Source organism: Dipodomys spectabilis, unplaced genomic scaffold (genome assembly GCF_019054845.1).
Source record: "Dipodomys spectabilis isolate Male_0828 unplaced genomic scaffold, ASM1905484v1 ptg000024l, whole genome shotgun sequence".
Taxonomy (NCBI): Eukaryota; Metazoa; Chordata; class Mammalia; order Rodentia; family Heteromyidae; genus Dipodomys; species Dipodomys spectabilis.
The window spans coordinates 26856976-26875974 of NW_024870701.1; the positions used below are offsets into that span (position 1 = coordinate 26856976).

General features: G+C 41.2%; 1 protein-coding gene across 1 annotated transcript; it reads right to left on the reverse strand.

The window, feature by feature from the left end:
- Window positions 1-1408: 1408 nt before the first annotated feature.
- Cfap53 (cilia and flagella associated protein 53) lies at window positions 1409-18783 on the reverse strand. The gene is made up of 8 exons (XM_042674996.1): window positions 18358-18783; window positions 14437-14666; window positions 13445-13618; window positions 8906-9209; window positions 7918-8136; window positions 5265-5481; window positions 3446-3548; window positions 1409-1735 (listed from the first exon to the last, which is right to left on the reverse strand). Exons 1-8 carry the CDS (start codon window positions 18424-18426, stop codon window positions 1507-1509), a joined length of 1545 nt encoding a protein of 514 aa, XP_042530930.1. The 5' UTR covers window positions 18427-18783; the 3' UTR covers window positions 1409-1506.
- Window positions 18784-18999: the final 216 nt, after the last annotated feature.

Here is an 18999-nt window from a genome sequence, read left to right on the forward strand (position 1 = left end):
CACTCAGAAAACCAGAAGTGGCACTGTGGCTCCAGTGGTAGAGTGCTTGCTTAAGCTGAAATGCTCAGGGACAACACCCAGACTCAGAGTTCAAGCCCCACACCACCACCAACAGCAACAAAAAAGAGTCTTATGGGGACTTTTCTGCCCAGGCTGGCTTCAAACTGCCATCTTCAGGTCTCAGGTATGAGCCACTGGTACCTGGAAAAATAAATTTTTATTGCTATTCTGTGTCTATATATGTATATTTATATATAGGTCTATCCAGTGAACAAAGCAGCTTTATATCTAGGTATGAGCACTTTTTTTTCTCCTCTCATCAGACTTTACATGGAAAAAAGGGGCAAGCCTTTCAGAATCTTAGCTGTTGCAGCTGGCTAATGCCTGTGAGGCTGATGTCTCTATTGATTGACACAATAAGGATTCCCCAGGCTACTTTTCTGCCAAGTGGTTGGAGTGGCTGTCTCCAATGGCAGGCTATGCTAGTACTCCACCTGAGCCACAGCGCCACTTTTGGCTTTTTCTACTTATGTGGTGCTGAAGAATCGAATCCAGTGCCTCACATATGCAAGGCAAACACTCTACCACTGAGCCACCTTCCCAGCCCCTACGCCAGGCTTTTTGAGCTGCCACTTCACTTTCCTCTGTTGTAAAATGATAGTCACCGTCCTGGTGTACGTAGCTGGCAGAGTCCCATGTATATGCCAATTTTCTGAGGTGCTACAGGTCTCTGTGGTGAGAGCCCAAGTGCCTGTGCTATCCAGCTTGGCAGGACTCCCATCCTCCATCTCCTGGAGTTATCAGTAACTGGGCTTCTCCAGACTCTGCCTTATAAGCTGCAGGAAGAAGAAATGGTCATATGGGTCAGAAAGTTCAGCTATTAACATGTGAAGGAGGAGACGTGGGGCAAGTGAGGAAAAAAAACCATGAAATGACCATTGATATTTGTAAGTCTATTGTGATGGTTAATCTGGATGTCCAACTTGGATTGAGATACACCTAAGACCACCCCTGGACAGAGTTTCCTGAGACAATTTGATCACAGAGGTCTGACTTAATAGCTTAATCTATTGTTAGACTAAAAAGCCATCTGCTGGGAGATGGTCAGCTCTGGAAAGTGGAACCTGGGTCCCTCCCAGCCTGCTTCCTGGCTGCCATGAGGTGAGAAGCTCTCTTCTGCCATGATGCTCTGCCTCCACACAGCCTCCAAAATATGCAGTCAATCAGTCTTGGACTGAAGCCTCTAAACCATGAGGCAGAATTAATCTTGGCTTCTTGTAGGTTGCTTAATGGCCGGTATTTTGCCACAGTGATGAAAAACTGATTAACATGTCTATGAAATCTAAAAGTACTGGACACATATATTTAAGGAAGAAGTCTATATATAACAAATTACATAAACTCGGAATTAAAAAATACAGTTTATCCGTAAGTTAAGGGAACACACAAGCATACTGTACTTAATACTATGACAAGAGTAAGAAAAATACATTGATGTTCATGAAACTATTGTGGAAGCTTGTAGGGGTAAGCTCTCCGCATGGGGTGAATGTTTTGGGGCTGCACGGATTGGGTCGACAGGATCTTCTGGATCTTCTCCTCATTGGCCTTCTGTGCTGCCATTCCTGACTCAAATTCTCGGCGTTGCTCTGCCTTCTCAGCTTCTCGGATCTGCTGCTGGTGAGCAATTTGCATCTGAAGATGCTCCCTGTATTTCTGGGCTAACTCACACCGCCTGAAGCATTAGAAATGTTGAAGTGTCAAATTAGTAAATATTTGGTTTTATTTAATTATAATTAAGTTATAATTTGTGAAAACAAATTAAGATTACAATTAAGATCAAGAAGTTTCCTGTTTGCTTCTTCTGATTTTTTTTTTTTGAGACAGGGATTTTATCATATAACCCAGACTGACCAGGAACTCACCTCAAACCTAAGATTCTCCTGCCTCAACCTTCCAAGTGATGAAATTCAGGTGGATACTGCAATGAGTACTCATATGATTGAAAACTTTCACAGTAAAATATTTGGGGAAAATGTCAAGGGGAATGGGGAAGAAATAGATGAAAAATTCCATAATATGTTTCTTATGCAATTATCTTTAATAAAGTCTTAGAGAAGGTCCAAATTTTAGAGACGGTATATCATCTCTTTTTGAAATATTTACTGGCAGGTAGAGGAAACCCTTTTCTCACTCTTCTCCAGGAAAGAAATGGTTTATCAAAAAGTTGGAGTGAACATATAGGCATATTGTATATAGACAGCCATGCCCTATACTGAGTAACTCCATATTCTAAATTTTTTTTTATTTTTTGGAAGTATTAGAGTTTTGAACTCAGGGTCTTATTCTAGCAAAGCAAGTGCTCCACCATGTAAGCCATGCTAGAATGCATTCCTCCTCTCTATGCCTTCCCTGAGTAATTCCATTTTGTGTGTGTACGTGTATACGTGTATAGTGTGTGTGTGTTTGCGTGCACACATGTGCATGCACATGCACTAGTACTTGGGCTTGAACTCAGAGTCTTATACTCTTATTCAGCTTGCTTGATCATGGCTAGACTCTACCACTTGAGCCATACCTCGGGCCCAGCATTCACCTATTAATTAGAGATGGAGTCTATAGATTTTTCTGCTCAGATTAGCTTCAAATTTTGATCATCCGGGTCCTCGCTTCTGGAATGAGCGACACATAAAGGTGATGAGAGAGTGGTGGGACTGGAAAGGGGCACCAACCACCATGCATGTCTTCCATTGGTTTTCTCTCTATTGTACCCTGTATGATAAGCTTATATGAAGTGTGTTCCTGTGTTCTGTGAAAAGATCTAGCACACTGAATGTTAACAGCTGTTAGATTTAGAGCTGTTAGATTTATGTCAGAAGTGGCCTGGACTTGTGATGTGTGTCTTACATAGAAACAGTACTGTAGATCTAAGCTCCCCATCTTTGGGGTCTGCATTAACTCAGGACAGTGAACATCAGAACCGAAAGTTACTGTTGCATAGTGACTTTTTGCTAAATCAGACATCAGCATATTTTTATGCTGGTCCTGGGACTTGAACTCAGGGCCTGTGTGCTGTCCCTTAGCTTTTCACTCACGGCAGGTGCTCTATCACTTTAGTCACAACTCCACTTACAACTTTTTGCTGGTTAATTGGACTTTCCTGACTGGCTGACTATGAGCTTCAATCCTCAGATCACAGCCTCATAAGAAGTTAGTATTATAAGTATGAGCCATCAGCACCCAACTGTCTTCTTTTTTTTAACTTTACAAAGACAGTTGGTGCCTTTTTATGTGAAATTTTATAAAATGCATTGAGCTTCTAGAACAAGTGTAATATTAATGTAAAATAATATCAATAATGCATTAATTAGTGGCATATTATCATCTATGTTAAAAACCTTGGTTTTGGTAACAAATGATAATATTAAAGAAAACAAAATCATACCTTGCATAATTTTCCTCTCCATCAAAGTAAAGTGCTCTAAGGCCTTCAGCTATGCATTTCTGCTCCATGGCATAATCTTCCTGTTCTTTGGCTTTCCGTTGTACTAAGAAAGGCAAGACAAATTATTTTCCAAATGCCTTTTGCACACAAGACATGACAATACCTTAAGATCTGCCAATACCTCTTCTCTGGGTACCAAAAGCCATACTGTCTGGTAGGACATGCCAATGGGCCTGATCTGCCTGACCTGAGTGCTGTGTGTATAGCCATATGCCAGCAAGGGTTAACAATTTGTGTGTGTGTGTGTGTGTGTGTGTGTGTGTGTGTGTGCTCACAAGCACGTGTGCACACATGCACGGTGATCCTGGGCTTGAACTCAGGGCCTGTACCAGAGCCTTTTTAGCTCAAGGCTAGTGCTTTGCCACTGGAGCCCATGAGCCACTTCAGGCTTTTTCTGAGTAATTAAGTGGAGATAAGAATCTCATGAGTTTCCTGGCTTTGAACTGCTATCCTCAGATCTCAGTCTCCTGAGTAGCTAGGACTACAGGCATGAGCCACTGTTGCCCAGCTTAATTTTCTTTATGAAAGAAATAACTAGTAACTGAGTGCAGGTAAGAAATAGGGGAAGAATGCCCTGGGCCGAGATTGGGTTCTGAATGGAGACCCTCTGGTCAGCTGCTTGTGTGAGATGTCAGCAGACTGAAGTGAGGACCTTGGAAAGAGGAGTCATTGCAAACGAGAGAATGCAGACAGCCTCTGAAGGTAGGAGATATTTCAGCTGGCCTTGACGGTCTAGGATTTCTCAAGATAAAGAGCATCATAGACAGAAGAAAACACCCATCTGAAACTACAAAAAAAAAAAAAGACTGCTAGGCACCTTTGGGCCTGTAATACTAGCTACTCAGAAGGCTGAGATCTGAGGATCACAGTTTGAAGGCAACCAGGCAGGAAAGTCCATGATACTCTAATCTCCAATTAACCACCAAAAAGATGGAAATGGCTCAATGGTAAAAGCACTAGCCTTGAGAGAAAAAATTCAAGACAATAGGCCCAGACTGTGTGAGTGTGTGTGTGTGTGTGTGTGTGTGTGTGTAGGAGATGTGTATTATACTGCTTTATTATCCTTGAGAACATTTTTCCTGGTACTGCTTAGAATCTGCTGAAATACAGATTTTTTTCATTTTTTGGGGGGGGAGTCCGGTCGTGGGGCCTGAACTCTGGGCCTGGGCGCTGTCCCTCAGCTCTCAACTCAAGACTAGCGCTCTACCACTTGAGCCACAGCGCCACTTCTGGCTTTTTTCTTTTTGCTTATGTGGTGCTGAGGAATCGAACCTAGGACCTCATTTCTTTCATTTTCTTTTCCTGTCTTTTTTTCCTTTTCTTTCAAGCCTGTACTGGGGCTTGAACTCAGGACCTGAGCACTGTTGTTGAGCTCTTTTGCTCAAGTTTAGCACTCTACCACTTGAGCCAAAGATCCACTTCTGCTTTTTGGTAGTTAGAGGTATGAGTAACATGGACTTTCTTGCTGGACTGGCCTAGAACTGCAATCTTCAGATCTCAGTAGCTCAGATTACAGGCGTGAGCCACTGGTGCCCAGCCAATGAAATGCTTCCTATGTGTGTGTATATATATATATATATATATATATATATATATATCATGTATACGATTTATTTATTACACTTTGCAAAAGCAAAACCTTGCCTTAATGTTTTTTGTATTGCTCGGAATGTTTCACACATACTTATTTAAATATTTTTGTTGTTGCTTAAGTTGGAGTAAGGGCAAAATATAAAATAAGTTTAATTCAGTTCCTTACACTTTTCCTCTACTTGGAGTTGTCTTGTGCGTGTGACCTCATTCAAGAGTTGTTGCCTTGCCTCCTTCTCAAGTCTCAGCTGTTTGTCATTCTCAGCCCACTTCTTTTCCTTCTCTTCCTCTAACATTCTGTTCAATTCTTTCTCCTGAGCTTTTTCTTCCTCATGTCGCTGTGCCAAATATTCAAGATACAACTTCTGTTCTCTCATCATATTGTCCTACATGAAATAGAAATTAATTTATCTTGTTACAAATAAAGTTTAAGCTGGGCACCGGCGGCTCAAACCTGTAATCCTAGCAACTCAGGAGACTGAGATCTGAGAATTGCATTTCAAAGCCAGCCCAGTCAGGAAAGTCTGTGAAAGTCTTATCTCCAATTAACCACTAGAAAACAAAACTGGTGTTGTAGCTCAAAATAGCGGAGCACTACTAGCTTTGGGAAAAAAGCTCAGGGACAGTGTCCAGGCCCTGAGTTCAAGCTCTACACCAAAAAACAAAAGGCGGGGGGGGGGGGGGGGGAGGGCTGGGAAGGTGGCTCGGAGGTAGAGTGCTTGCCTTGCATGCATGAGGCCCTGGGTTCGATTCCTCAGCACCACATAAGCAGAAAAAAAAAGCCGGAAGTGGTGCTGTGGCTCAAGTGGTAGAGTGCTAGCCTTGAGCTGAAGAGTTGAGGGACAGCACCCAGGCCCAGAGTTCAGGCCCCACAACCGGACTCCCCCCCCAAAAAAAAGGGGGCAAATTTAAGAGCAAACCTTTAAAGTTATCAACCCAGTCTTTTAGAGTAACAGACTAAAACATTAAAAATTATGTCAGAATGGATATTAGTTGATTTTTTTTATATAGCTAATATAGGGCTCAACCTTACCAGTACAGAGCCTTGTGCTGTTGCCTGGCTCTTTTTCACAGCTGGCACTGTGCCAGAAGACAATACTCTTAAAATGTCAGTATTACTGAAATTGATGCAGAGATTCAACTCAATTTCAATGAAAATTCCATTGGCTTCTTTGCAGAAGTTGATAGTAAATTAATATAGAAAGGCAAGTTGGAAGATTTACATTTCTTGGTTTCAAACTTATTATAATGCTTTAGCAGTGATGATATATAGGTATGTGATTCTGGCAGACTTAAAGTTAACAGAATAGAACTGAAAGTTCAAAACTAAACATTCATTTTACTATAACTGATTTTTTTGACCAAGGGTACCAACATAGCTCAACAGGGAAAAATAGTCTTTTCAACAAATGGGCTGGGACAAGTGGAAATTTCATACAGATTAACTGGGCCCTTATTTGACACCATATACAAACAAACTTAAAATGAATCAAAGACCTAAATGTAAATCTAAAACTATATCTCTATTAAGGAGTATATTTTTGCAACCTGGAGTAGCCAGGAAATAGTGTTGTAAACACAACACCCACAGCACAAAAAATATAAATACAGCCACATGCTGGTGGCTCATCCCTGTAATCCTAGCTACGTAGGAGGCTAAGATCTAAAGATTGCAGTTCAAAGCTAGCCTGAGAAGAAAAGTCTGTGAGATTCTTATCTCCAATTAACCACCACCAAAAATCCAGAATTGGAGCTATAGTTCAACATGGTAGAGTGCTAGCCTTGAGCGCCAAAACTCAGGAACAGCACCCAGGCCCTGAGTTCAGGACTGATGACCAGCATAAGAACAACAAAGTAAATATAGATAAATTTGACTTCATCAAAATTAGCCAGTTATTGGTGGCCCACTTTTATAATCCTAGCTACTCTGGAGGTAGTTCCAGGAGGATCACAATTCCAGGTCAACCCTTCAAAAGACAGCTATGTTGCCAGGTACTGGTGGCTCATGCCTGTAATCCTAGCTACTCAGGAAGCTGAGATCTGAGGATCACAGTTCAAAGCCAGCCTAGGCAGAAAAGTCGGTGAGATTCTTATCTCCAATAAAGCACCAGAAAACTGGAAGTGACACTGTGGCTCAAGTGGTAGAGCATTTGCCTTGAGCTGAAGGGCTGAGGGACAGCGCCCAGGCCCAGAGTTCAAACCCCACCACCACCAACAACAACAAAAAAAGACAGCCATGTCAACCAGCTATTCAGAAGATAGAGATCAAGAGAATCATGACTTAAGATAGGCCCCAGGCCAAAAAACAAAACAAAAAAAACAACCCAAAAACCCAAGACACTATCTGAAAAACGGCTAAACCAAAGCAAACATTAAAACACATCACAACAAGTAAGTTAAAAAACACCTGTAGGACAAGTGCAAAATCCTTAAAAAGTTCAACCAAATTCTGAAGGTACAGGAATCTGTTCTGATACAGAATGCTTTCCCTTCATCTCTGCCTGATACAAAGCCTCACGTATCGTCTAAGTACTGACTCAAACACTACTGTCTCAGTTTGTCTTCCTCAAATTCTAGGAGCTCTCTAACTTCCTTGATTGCTGGAATCAACCTGGAGCACTCATAACAAAATTTTGTTATGAAGAGTATGACTCTGTAGCCTCAGGATTTCTGTTTCTGACCTTCCAGATATTACTGGCTCCTTCTGCTGCTGGAGCATAGTGTACCTGCAGCACCCTTGTATTTAGGGCTGCTTTCTACAAGACTGAGCACCCAACTGGAAATCCCCTACAGGACTTAGAAGTGGGCAATAAAAGTCTTACTCTTTTTTGCTTATTTTTATCTTCTTCTTCCTGTAAGTTTTGTTGGGCTCTTTGCACACGTTTCACGTTCAAGTCCTGCTCTTCTCTGTACTCCTGCTGAATATGCTCTATCTTCTCTCGTAAGGCCTTTTGCAAAGTGGTCCTCAGTTCCTGCTTTGCCTTCAGTTTCTTCATCTTCTCTTGCTCATCCTCAAATTTAATCTGTGCATTGTCATATTCCTAAGGTAGAACAATAATGAAGATGATGCATTAGTACAGTTAAGACAAATTAAGTTAGTGCATTTGCTACACAAGATGAGACTATGGGATTTCTTGGAAATATGCAAGTGTACATGCATTCACATGGACACACACATTCATACTTGAATTCAAAGGCATTATAAAAAACAAAACTTGGCTTTTCACAGCTGGGTTAGTAATAAAGCTGTGTGTAAATTCTTGTGTATGAGGGAAATCATAAAGTACTAGTGGAGTTCAAATATGCAGAAGAGTATAAAAAGAAATCTCCTTTAATCCCAGTACCCAGTACCCAGCTATTTAGCATTGTGGTACACTAGCCTTCTAGCCTTTATACTTTTGTACACATCTGCACAAAATAATATAATGGGTACATTATATTTGGGCGTGGGTGTGCTGGTACAGGGGCTTTGGTACAGGGGCTTTAACTCAGGGCCTGGGTGCTGTCCTTTAGCTGTTCATGGAAGGCTAGTGCTCAAGCAGTTGAGTCACAGCTCCACTTCTGGTTGTTAAGAGTCTCATAGACTTTCCTGCCCAGGCTGGCTTCAAACTGTGATCCTCAGATCTCAGCCTCATGAGTACTTAGGGTTACAGATGTAAGCCACTGGTGCCAGACATGGGTATTAAGCAGCACTGAGAGTCCAAAACTGGTAATGTGCCTTGTGAAGCCACTCAGGCCCTCGGGCAGACTGTACAGTCACACAGTACTTAGGAGCTATGGAGCCCTCCACCCTTTAGCAAGAGTCATCACCAGCAGGTGCATCTCCTCTTTCTTCAGCCGCAGAGCCTCCTGCCTCTGTGCCAGGTTGCTAGTAATCTGCGTGGTCAGCCCCAGGCGTGTGTTCTCCACCAGCTCCCTCTGTCTCCTCTCCTCTTGGGCTTCTCGCTTTTCCTTTGCTAAGCGGTCCTCCTCCCAGAGCTTGGCAAACATCTTTTCTTCCTCCAGTTTTTGTCTCTTCAGCTCCTCGTTGAAGGCTACCTGTGCTTTCCTCTCCTCCGACACTACCTTTTCATGGATGGTAAACAACTGCGTGCGGAGCTCCTCACAGTGTTCCCTGAAAGCAGAATTTGTGTCTGAAGCTTTTCATGAGGCCCCACTCTATTTATGTACATCTCTATGCAGTCAGGGATGAGGAAAGCCAAAGATCTGACTATAGGCCATCTGCAGAGAGGAGCAGGAGGGAGCAGGGAGGCAAGCTCCAGGAAGACATTCTAAGATGCACACACAAGAGTCAGAGTAGGCTTTGAATCCTAGCTCTGCCATTTCCTGCATGGCCTTGGATCAAAATTTCCTCACCTCTTTCCTCAGCTGCAAAATAGCTGCCTTTGAGATTTTGGTAAGGCAAGCAATAATGGATGTAAAAGCTTGCTAGATAATTGGGGCTCATTACATTGTGGTGCAGGAAACAGGAGGGATAGGCACCTCTAACGCGGCAATGCAGTCAGGACTGCTCAGAAGATGCTGCACGCACCGCCAAGAAAAAGCTCTAGGGCCAGTGCGGGCATACCATCCAGAGGCTTCTCCCACACCTGCCTTCCCCACAGCACACATGCCCACAGAGGGGGTCCTGCCCCCTGGCCCCTGCTCTTTCACATCCTGGCTGAATATCAAGTTAGCCTCTCCTTCAGTCACAGTCATTCAAATACCTTCAAAAAGTTCTTCACTGGGCTTGCTATGGTTGGAATCTGCTTTACAGAGGGTTTAAGCTTGGTCCTTAAGTGTGCTAAGTTATAAGGGAAGTGGTAGAATCTTTACGGTCTCACCACAGGTGGGATTGGATGGGAATAATTAGGCCATAGGGTCACCAGCCCCATGAATGGAATATTGTTGTCTTCAGTCATAAAAGAGTGAGCCCAGCCCCTCCCCTGTCTCTTGTTCCTTTGTACACATGCTCCTTTCACATTCCTTTTGTCCCTTCCCACCTCTCCATGGTGTTGTGACACAGCCAGAGGGGTCCTTATCAGGATGTTGGCTTCAGACCATTTGGACCTACCAGCCACCACAATTGTGAGCCAAATAAGGATTTTTGTAAGTTACCAAGCCTTGGGTATTTTGTTAAAGCAACACAAACCTGCTTGTGTGGTGCTGAGGAATCGAACCCAGGGCCTCATACATGCAAGGCAAGCACTCTACCACTGAGCTACCTAGGGATATTTTTAAAAATTCCAATATTCTACTCTTCCCTCTCTCTTCTAAGCCAGATGAGTAAAATCAGACATCTGGGGTTGGATAACCAAGTATCAGTATTTTTTTTAACAGTCCAAGAAGTTCTAGTATACATCCAAGTTTGAAAACCTTTGATTGAAAGCAATGTTCTGAACAATGGATCCTCCTGGTTCTAAGTCCAATGCAGCACCAGGAAGCTGAAGCTGTGAAACAAGCTCAAAACTTTGAAGATATTTGACTTGCTAAGACTGAAAGGGTGAGACCTAAGATCATGACAATGGTTGGTAATACTACACACATCAGATACTTCTGAGTATTTCGATCATTTAATGAAGACTAGTCTCATTTCTCCAATCTCTTTAAGGGCTAGGGCTCACAAATGTCTATCTGCCCGCCTCTCTCTCCCCTCTCTTCTCTCTCTCCTCTCTCCTCTCTCTCTTCTCTTTTCTCTTTCTCCCATCTCTCTCATCTCTTCCTCTCCCTCCCTCTTCCCTCTCCCCCCTCTTCTCTCTTCCCCCCACCTCTCTCATTGGCCTGGATCTCACAGTCCCCTGGCCTTAGTCTCCTGACTGCTGAGGTAAGTGTGCCACCTATCTTTTTAGTATGTTCCATACTATGCACTGTCACAACAAATAGTGTTGGTTTAGCTGATATGTAATCATGCTCAGTAGCAACATAAATGATAACCAACAGTTATCCATACTCTATGGAAGTCTCAACAAGGTAGCAGAAGCTGAAAGTGCTAGGGTACCAAAATACACAAATAAATGAAAGGGGGAAGGAACACATAATTACTAAAAACCAAATTCACATCTCAAATTCATCAGTAAATTTACACTAGAATTGGTCAAGGCATCTTATTAAAGTCCTTCCCAATCCTATCATTCATACTTTAAAAAGTAATTAATAAAACCCCAAAGCCTAAAAACAGAAAGAGTACAAATCATGACATTTCTAACTACAAAATTAATTATATTTATTGAAGAAAAGCAAGAAAATACAGAAATTTTCCTTAATAACACTATCAAGCAATAACTATTACTTGTTAGTCTATTTTCTTACAGTTTTATGTGTGTGTGTGATACTAGAACTAGGGTCAGTCTTTGTTTTATATCTCTCTATATTAATTAATATCTATCTATTAATTTATATCTATATCTATATTAATTAATACACATATATACTCATATATACATATATATACAAATATGCATATAAGGATACATATACATACAAGGTATCTATCCTGTATCATATATGTATGTATATATACACACACAAGATCTCTTGTATCTTGAATATATACATATATGTACATTAAACATATTGTGAACAATTCCTTAGAAATATTCTTAAAAATAATTCCTTAGCTAGGTGTGGTGGCTCATGCCTGTAATCCTAGCTACTCAGGATGTTGAGATCTGAGGATTAGATTCAAAGCCAGCCCAGGCAGGAAAGGCTGAGACTCTTATCTCTAATAAACCACTCAGAAAACTGGAAGTGGCAGTGTGGCTCAAGTGGTAGAGCACTAGCCTTGAGCTGAAGAGCTGAGGGACAGCGCCCAGGCTCCACAACTGACAATAATAATAATAATAATAATAATAATTTCTTAGTTCAAAACTTTATTATGGTTTAATAATATGGTTTTTTATTATGGTTTAATATTATGGTTTAATAAGCTCTGTAATAAAGGCTATAGCCTATAAATATACCACAATTGTTTGTTTGTTTTGCCAGTCCTTGGGCTTGAACTTGGCCTGAGCACTGTCCCTCAGCTTCTTTTGCTCAAGGCTAGGACTCTACCACTTGAGCCATAGCCCCATTTCCAGCATTTTCTGAGTAGTTTATTGAAGATAAAAGTTTCACAGACTTTCTTGCCTGGGATGGCTTAGAGCCATGATCCTTAGATCTCAGTCTCCTGAGTAGATAGGATTACAGGTGTGAGCCACTGGTGCCCAGCTCCATACCACAGTTTTTTGTTTTTTTTTCTTAAGTGACTGCATGGTACTTTGTAACCTATTTTTATTTTTAAAAGACAGGTATCAATTGTAGTCATTTTTTTTTGTTTGTGTTGCAGTGTGAGATCGAACTGAAGCCCTTGCACTTGCAAGGCAAGTGTTCTTCCATTGAGCTAAATCCCCAACCCCAATATTTTTAATGTGGCTTTTTTGGTTCATCTCTGATGATTTTCTTAAAATAATTCTCTTCCTTATACAAAATCAATGAGTACAAACACTGTTGAGGCATTGATGATGGCGGCTGCTAAACCACGCCAAATTGATAGTGTGTGGAGAGATCCCCGTACCACACATGTCTGAGGAGATCAGTAGGCCTTCACACTTCTGCAATTATTTATTCTGTCCAGTAAGAAAATTCTAAGAGCCAGCAAACAAATACAATTATTAATTGTATGCTATCATGGTTACTATATCTTATAAGTTATTAGATATATAAAAATTAAATAGAGAAAAGATTAAAACAGTAAACATCAAGTGTTGGGTCCCTATACACTAATGATTCATCTGTTCACTGGACTTCAGGCAACCCTGATTTAGGAATGCTTACTTTTATTGATCGATAGTTAGATAGACAGAAGATAATAAGCATTGTTAAAGGGAAAGTGTAAAGGTTTGAGTCCTTCACAGTTTACAGATCACTTTTACACATGATAACTAATTTGCCGCTCACAAGTGCCCTACAATTTAATGTCCCTATTTTAGAATTCAAGCAACAAAGCCTCAAGAACCCTAAGTATCTCCCCATGTCACATAGCCAGCAATACTATTCACAACTATTCTTGAGTGTACATTACCTCGTGGGCATTCTACTCACTTTGCCATGTGCAAATGGTTGCAGTCATCATAGCAATGAATGTCTCAATGAACACTAGTATGAGTTTGCTATCTTATCTTTCGAAGACAAGGTAGAATATTGCAGCAAAATTTTCAGATAAACTCAGTATTTTTACTTGCTCTCATCTATAATATAATTACCAAGACTTAAAAAGTATAATAGCTATTTCCATAACCCTAAGGCTATAATTTACTGCAAATTAGCACTCCTAAGTCTTTTTCAAACATACCAATTTCATATTCTCTTTATGTGTTTTTCCAATTCCATTACCTGAATTGTTGATCTAATTTTTGAGCCACAAAATCCTGTCTCTCTCTTTCTTTTTTCTGTTTTAATAATTTGGTTTTCTCTCTCATTCTATCCTTTTTCTCTTCGATGGTTTCTCCTTTTGATTGCATTTCCATAAAATACTCATACTCTTCTGCTGCCAAAAGCTCACGTAGCCTGAAACAAAAAGACAAAGAAAATTAATGTGCCCCATTTTACTACATGATTTTTGTTAAACTTAATTTCTTAATTAATGTCAAATCATAAATTCCACAAGGAAAAGATCATTGCAGTTCTCCATAAGACAGCAGTCTGTGTAGACAGTAATTTGTGTCTTACTGTATTTGACCATACAAATAAAATATTAAGCTTATCTTCAATAAAAGTAGCAAAATAGGAACTGGAGGTATGGTTCAAATAATAGAGTGGCAGCTAGTGAAAGCATGAGGCCCTCAGTTCAAGCACCAGTACTGGCACAAGAAAGCAAAGAAAAACAAAAAATATCATATTGTAATATTTTACTGTTAACCTATATTTTGATAGAAAACAAAAGGATATAGTGTTTTATAATTTACTTAATTAGAATCTATTTGCCAGACACCTATAATCTCAGCTATTCAGGAGGCTAAAATCTGAGAATTTCCATTCAAAGCCAGCTGGGGCAAACAAATCTAAGAGAGTCTTATCTCCAATTAACTAGCAAAACACCTGAAGTATAAAACAATATCTCCTTTTGTTTTCCATCAAATATATGTTAAGCCAAGTAAAAATATCAATAATCAGTAACTATTGAGTATGAGTAAGTCAGCCATGATCTTTACTACACTTGCAGGTTTTCACTGACCAATACCAAACCGTAGTTTTAGAGGCTGGGAATGTACTCAGAAGTAGAGAGCTTGCCTAGCATATATGTTGCCCTGAATTTGATCCCCAGCACTGGAGAAAATAATTGCAGTTTCAGTACTATCTCATAGTCTGGGCTTTTTGAACCTTACTTATTTCGTCTTTCTTCAGTATGGAAGAGAAACCCTTGCATGGCATCTTTGACTCTTGCTTGCACAAGGCTGGCAAAAGACTTGCGGTCACTGTGTTGGCTCCACTCAACCTTCAGGCGATCCCTTTCACGTGACTTAATGTTAGCCAAAGTAGCATGATACTTCTGGTGCTTGCGTTGGATTTTTTCCACTTGCTGCTCAGTCCCTTGGGGTTTGGGAGGCTTGGCTCTCTGAAAACAAAAAAACAATGATATTTATAACTAAGCTAAAAATCAAAAGCATGTCTTCAGTGAATCCTGACCTTGACTGATAAGACTAAATAAAATTGGGTACAATCCATGATAACTGAAAAGTGTAAGCACTTGAGGAGTAACTTTTTTGACTTTCTGAGTTTATGCTTAAGAATTACAAAATCAGTCTCAAATATAGATGCTTCTTGATCTATAATGGGACTACACTCTGATAAACCTATCATAAGTTGAAAGTATTGTTAATAAAAAATCGCATTTAACATATCTGACCTACCAAACATCACAGCACACTGTTGAATGTCTATTGTTCACTCCCATGATCCTATGCCGGCCTAGGATCTGGAGTCCAATGCTATGCCTAGTTTATGTAAGCAAGGAAAGCATCTCTGGTCAAAGTACAGTTTCTATTGAATTCCTATCATTTTGTATCGTTATAAAATAAAAATCACAAATTGAATCATTAGTTGGAGACTGTATTTCTAAAGTATCCCTTGGGCAAAAGTGGTAGTAAAAATAAAAAGAGAGCTCTAGAAATTAGTTAACCAGAAATTTAGTTAACCAGAGCTTGTGCAAAGTTTGTGAGATCTCATCTTAGCCAATAAAAGGCTGGACAAAGTGGCATGTCCCACCATAGCTGACATCTCAGCTACTCAGAACATAAAGAGGAAGGACATGGCCTGCCAGGGCATAAATGCAGGATACTATGCAGAAAAAAACAACCAAAGCAAAAAAGGTTAGAGATGTGGCTCAAGTGGTAGGATATCTGCCTAGCAAGCACCAAGCCCTGAGTTCAAACTCCACTCCCACCAATCCATTATCAAAATTATTTGGATCCTACAGGCAGTTAATCAGAGTGCTGTTCTCTTATTATTTCTGGACCATTAGAAATGCAGATGCAACAGAGAAGCAGAGCAGGACCACTGATGCATGATAGGTAAGAAACACAGCAGAACTAGGACTCTTGGTAGAACACTGGCTGAGAATAGGAACCATATTCCAAGGTCATGCAGAAGCAATTATCTTAAGAGAGGAATGGAAGTTAGGGGTTCTGAAAAACAAGGTAACAGCTACTGGACCAAGAGGCCCTGTTATGCTATGTGCATCTTGTGTAGAAAATTGTATGGGAAGGGACTGATCTGTATGAATAAAGTATAACCTGGAATTCTTTGAAAAGGCGATCCCAATCTAAGTACAGTCTTGATATAGTACAAAATCTATATTGTTCAACAAGACTTATACCACAAAAGATATGAAAATTTATATTTTCTAGTATCAGAAATGAAACAGGAAATTAATTTTGCTAATATATTTTATTCAACCAATACAACCAAAATATTATCATTTCAAAATGTGACAGACACATTTCAAGTGGTCAAAGTCAGGTTTGGCTAGTGACTACTATATTGGACACTGAAGTTCTGAAACATGCTAAAGACAAAACAACACAGGATTAAGGATCTTGTTACTGAAGAATTTTATTACTATAATATCTCATATTAAGTTTCCAGAAAATAGTTTACAGTTTGTCTTTTAAAAAAAATCTGTAGCAAGATATTGATGGATCACACCTGTAATCCCTAGCTACTTGGGAGACAGAGAGAACTACAGTTCCAGGCCAGCCCAGACTCCTCTCTCCTCCCCGCCACCCCCTACCCCCCCACGCCTGCCAGAAAAAATTCAAGATTCTATCTCAAAAAACACTAGGCCTGGTAGTTCATATCTGACATCCCATCTCTAGTCGAAAGCATAAAATAGGTGGATCACAGTCTGAGCTGGCCTATGCAATATCTCAAAAGCTACCAGTGCAAAAAGGGGTTGGAGGTATGGCTCAATGATAGAACATCTGCCTAGCAAGCACAAAGTCACCGAGTTCAATCCTCATTATCAACCAACAAATCCAATGCCTTCATTCTGGATTTGAATCTGGCTTCCACCTATTACTGTGCTTAGTGAATCTTTTTCTTATCTGTCAAATGAGAAAAATATGTATCCTTACCAGCAGGCATGCAAGTCAGTTTTTATTGATTTCTCCTAGGGAATTCCTTGTCCAAATCTCATCAATTTGTGATTTTGATTCTTTCCCTAACACAACTCTCTAACATTTCTTATCACACTAGGACATCTGAGGAGCAGATGCACCAAGTCTGACCTCTTCCTTTTCCTCTTAATTTATCAACCTATAAGTATCAAGATTTTAATAGACATGCTTCTGTGTTTTGGTCATATTTTTTCCTGTTAGTTGTGCATTCCCAGCCCAAGTAATAATGCCCCCAAAATGGACAACACCTGGGTGGCACATGTGGATACAGGACTCCAGAGTCAATCACTTTTTGTCCCTCAGTCTGAAAACTACAGCCATAGAAGCCTCCTGTCTATTGTTTTCCAGCTCCCAATCCTATAGTTTGGACTGAGAAAAGGAGCAGGTCTGTAAATTGACCAAAATTTGCCAAGTGCACTGTGGACTATAACACAAGTATAATCTTTGATTATCCCTGATCTTTCTTCTAGAATCATCCATCACAGACAATATAGACTATACTCACTTCTAATGGTTTATATATGAGTTGTTGCTGCAACCAGAGTATAAGCTCTTTGAAGGAAGTATCCAGCTTCTAATGGGGAGGAAGCCTACAGGGTCATAGAACTTACTCCAGTATCTTACAGTGCTATGCAAGCAGGAGCCCAAGCAATTAATCTGAGCCAGGAGCTGGCTTTGAATCTCCATCCTCAGATTTCAGCCTCCGAAGTAGCTAGGATCATAGGTGTGGACCTAAGTCCTGACAAATTGGAAGAGGGGCAGTAATGCAACAAGAATAAAGCCTGGAGCTGAGCACTGGTGGCTCACACCAGTAATCCTAACTACACAGGAGGCTGAGCTCTGAGGATCATGGTTTGAAGTCAATCTGGGCAGCAAAGTCCATGAGCCATTTATCTCCACTTAATCACCAGAAAACACGAAGTGGTGCTGTGGCTCAAAGTGGTAGAGTGCCAGCCTTGTGGGAAAAAAGCTCACGAACCTGAGTTCAAGCCTGACAACCAACAACAACAAAATAATTAAATAAAACCCAGGAGGTCTCTGTTCAGTGTGCTTGCTCCTTGGCTTCCAGTCACTAGCACATCCTTCTGCCTTGCTGAAGTCCTATCCAGTTGGTGTCCTCACTTCTACAGCCCCTCCCCTCCAAATGTTTCTGCTTATTACTCGAGTTGGCACAGAAAAGTTCTATAACCATGCACAACCCTTCACAGTCAAATTCCCCTTCCACACATGACTTTCCCAGGGGCACAGAACCAGTCCAAGGTGTACTACTGAACCGTGGCCAGCCCAGACTCCAGGCTCAATGTCTTTCTCACGACCCTCATCTCCTCACCCCCTCCTTAGTGCAAAGGACATATTTCCATCCGGGACCTAGGAGAGAGAAAAGCCCCCCCTCCCGCCCCTGGCCCTTGTGTTGATGAATCTTCATATTAGAGATTGTGAGTAAAAGAGCTAATGGTAGGGCTTGAGTGAGTAAGGGGAACCAGTGAACGACCTCGTTTTTCCTTCATCCAAAATTCAACTCATCAGATGGGGCAGGTTCCCCAGGCAAACGCAGTGCTGGGAGAGAAGTTGGATTCAGGGAGACCCGGAGAGCCGAACCTACAGGATCAGGCACACACGCCCTCCGCTTACCACCGCCACCACCTTGGTAGTAGATCCCTTAATCTCCCTCTGTAGGACTCCAAACCGCTGGCTGTACATTTTCCGGCCTCCAGACCTGCGCGGCCTGTTTTGCAGAGGCAGGTCTGGTTGCCAAGGGAGTGCCTGTTGTTTGGCTTGAAGGTGGTGGCGGGCCGGAAGTTGTTCCTGTTGCCATGGGACCCACAGCCACCGGCACTCGCGACTTCCTGTTGCTGCAGTGAAGCCGAATCTCCGACTACATCCTGCGGGTCCACCCAGCTCCTGGCCAGAGCTCAGGAAGCCAAGCTCCCGTCCCCTCCGGTTCGGCGAATGGCGGGCGGGGATTAAAATTAAAAACCTCTTTAGTTCCAAGAGACTCAAAGGTCTAAGTATAATTTCAGACGGCTTTGCTATTTATAGCCTGTAATGGGTCTGGAAGCAAAAGTTTCATGCAAAGGTTAAACTTCGTCCCACACACATTATTCTTCATATCCATACCGTAATAATCACAAGACAATCTTAGACTGGTGTAGTGCTTTACAATTTGCAGGTATTTTCAGATACAGCCTTTGAGCCTAACAATCAGGGATGACGGAACTCTGGGTAGTATCCTTATTTTACGGAGTAGTTAAGGCTCAGGGAGCTTAAGTGCTT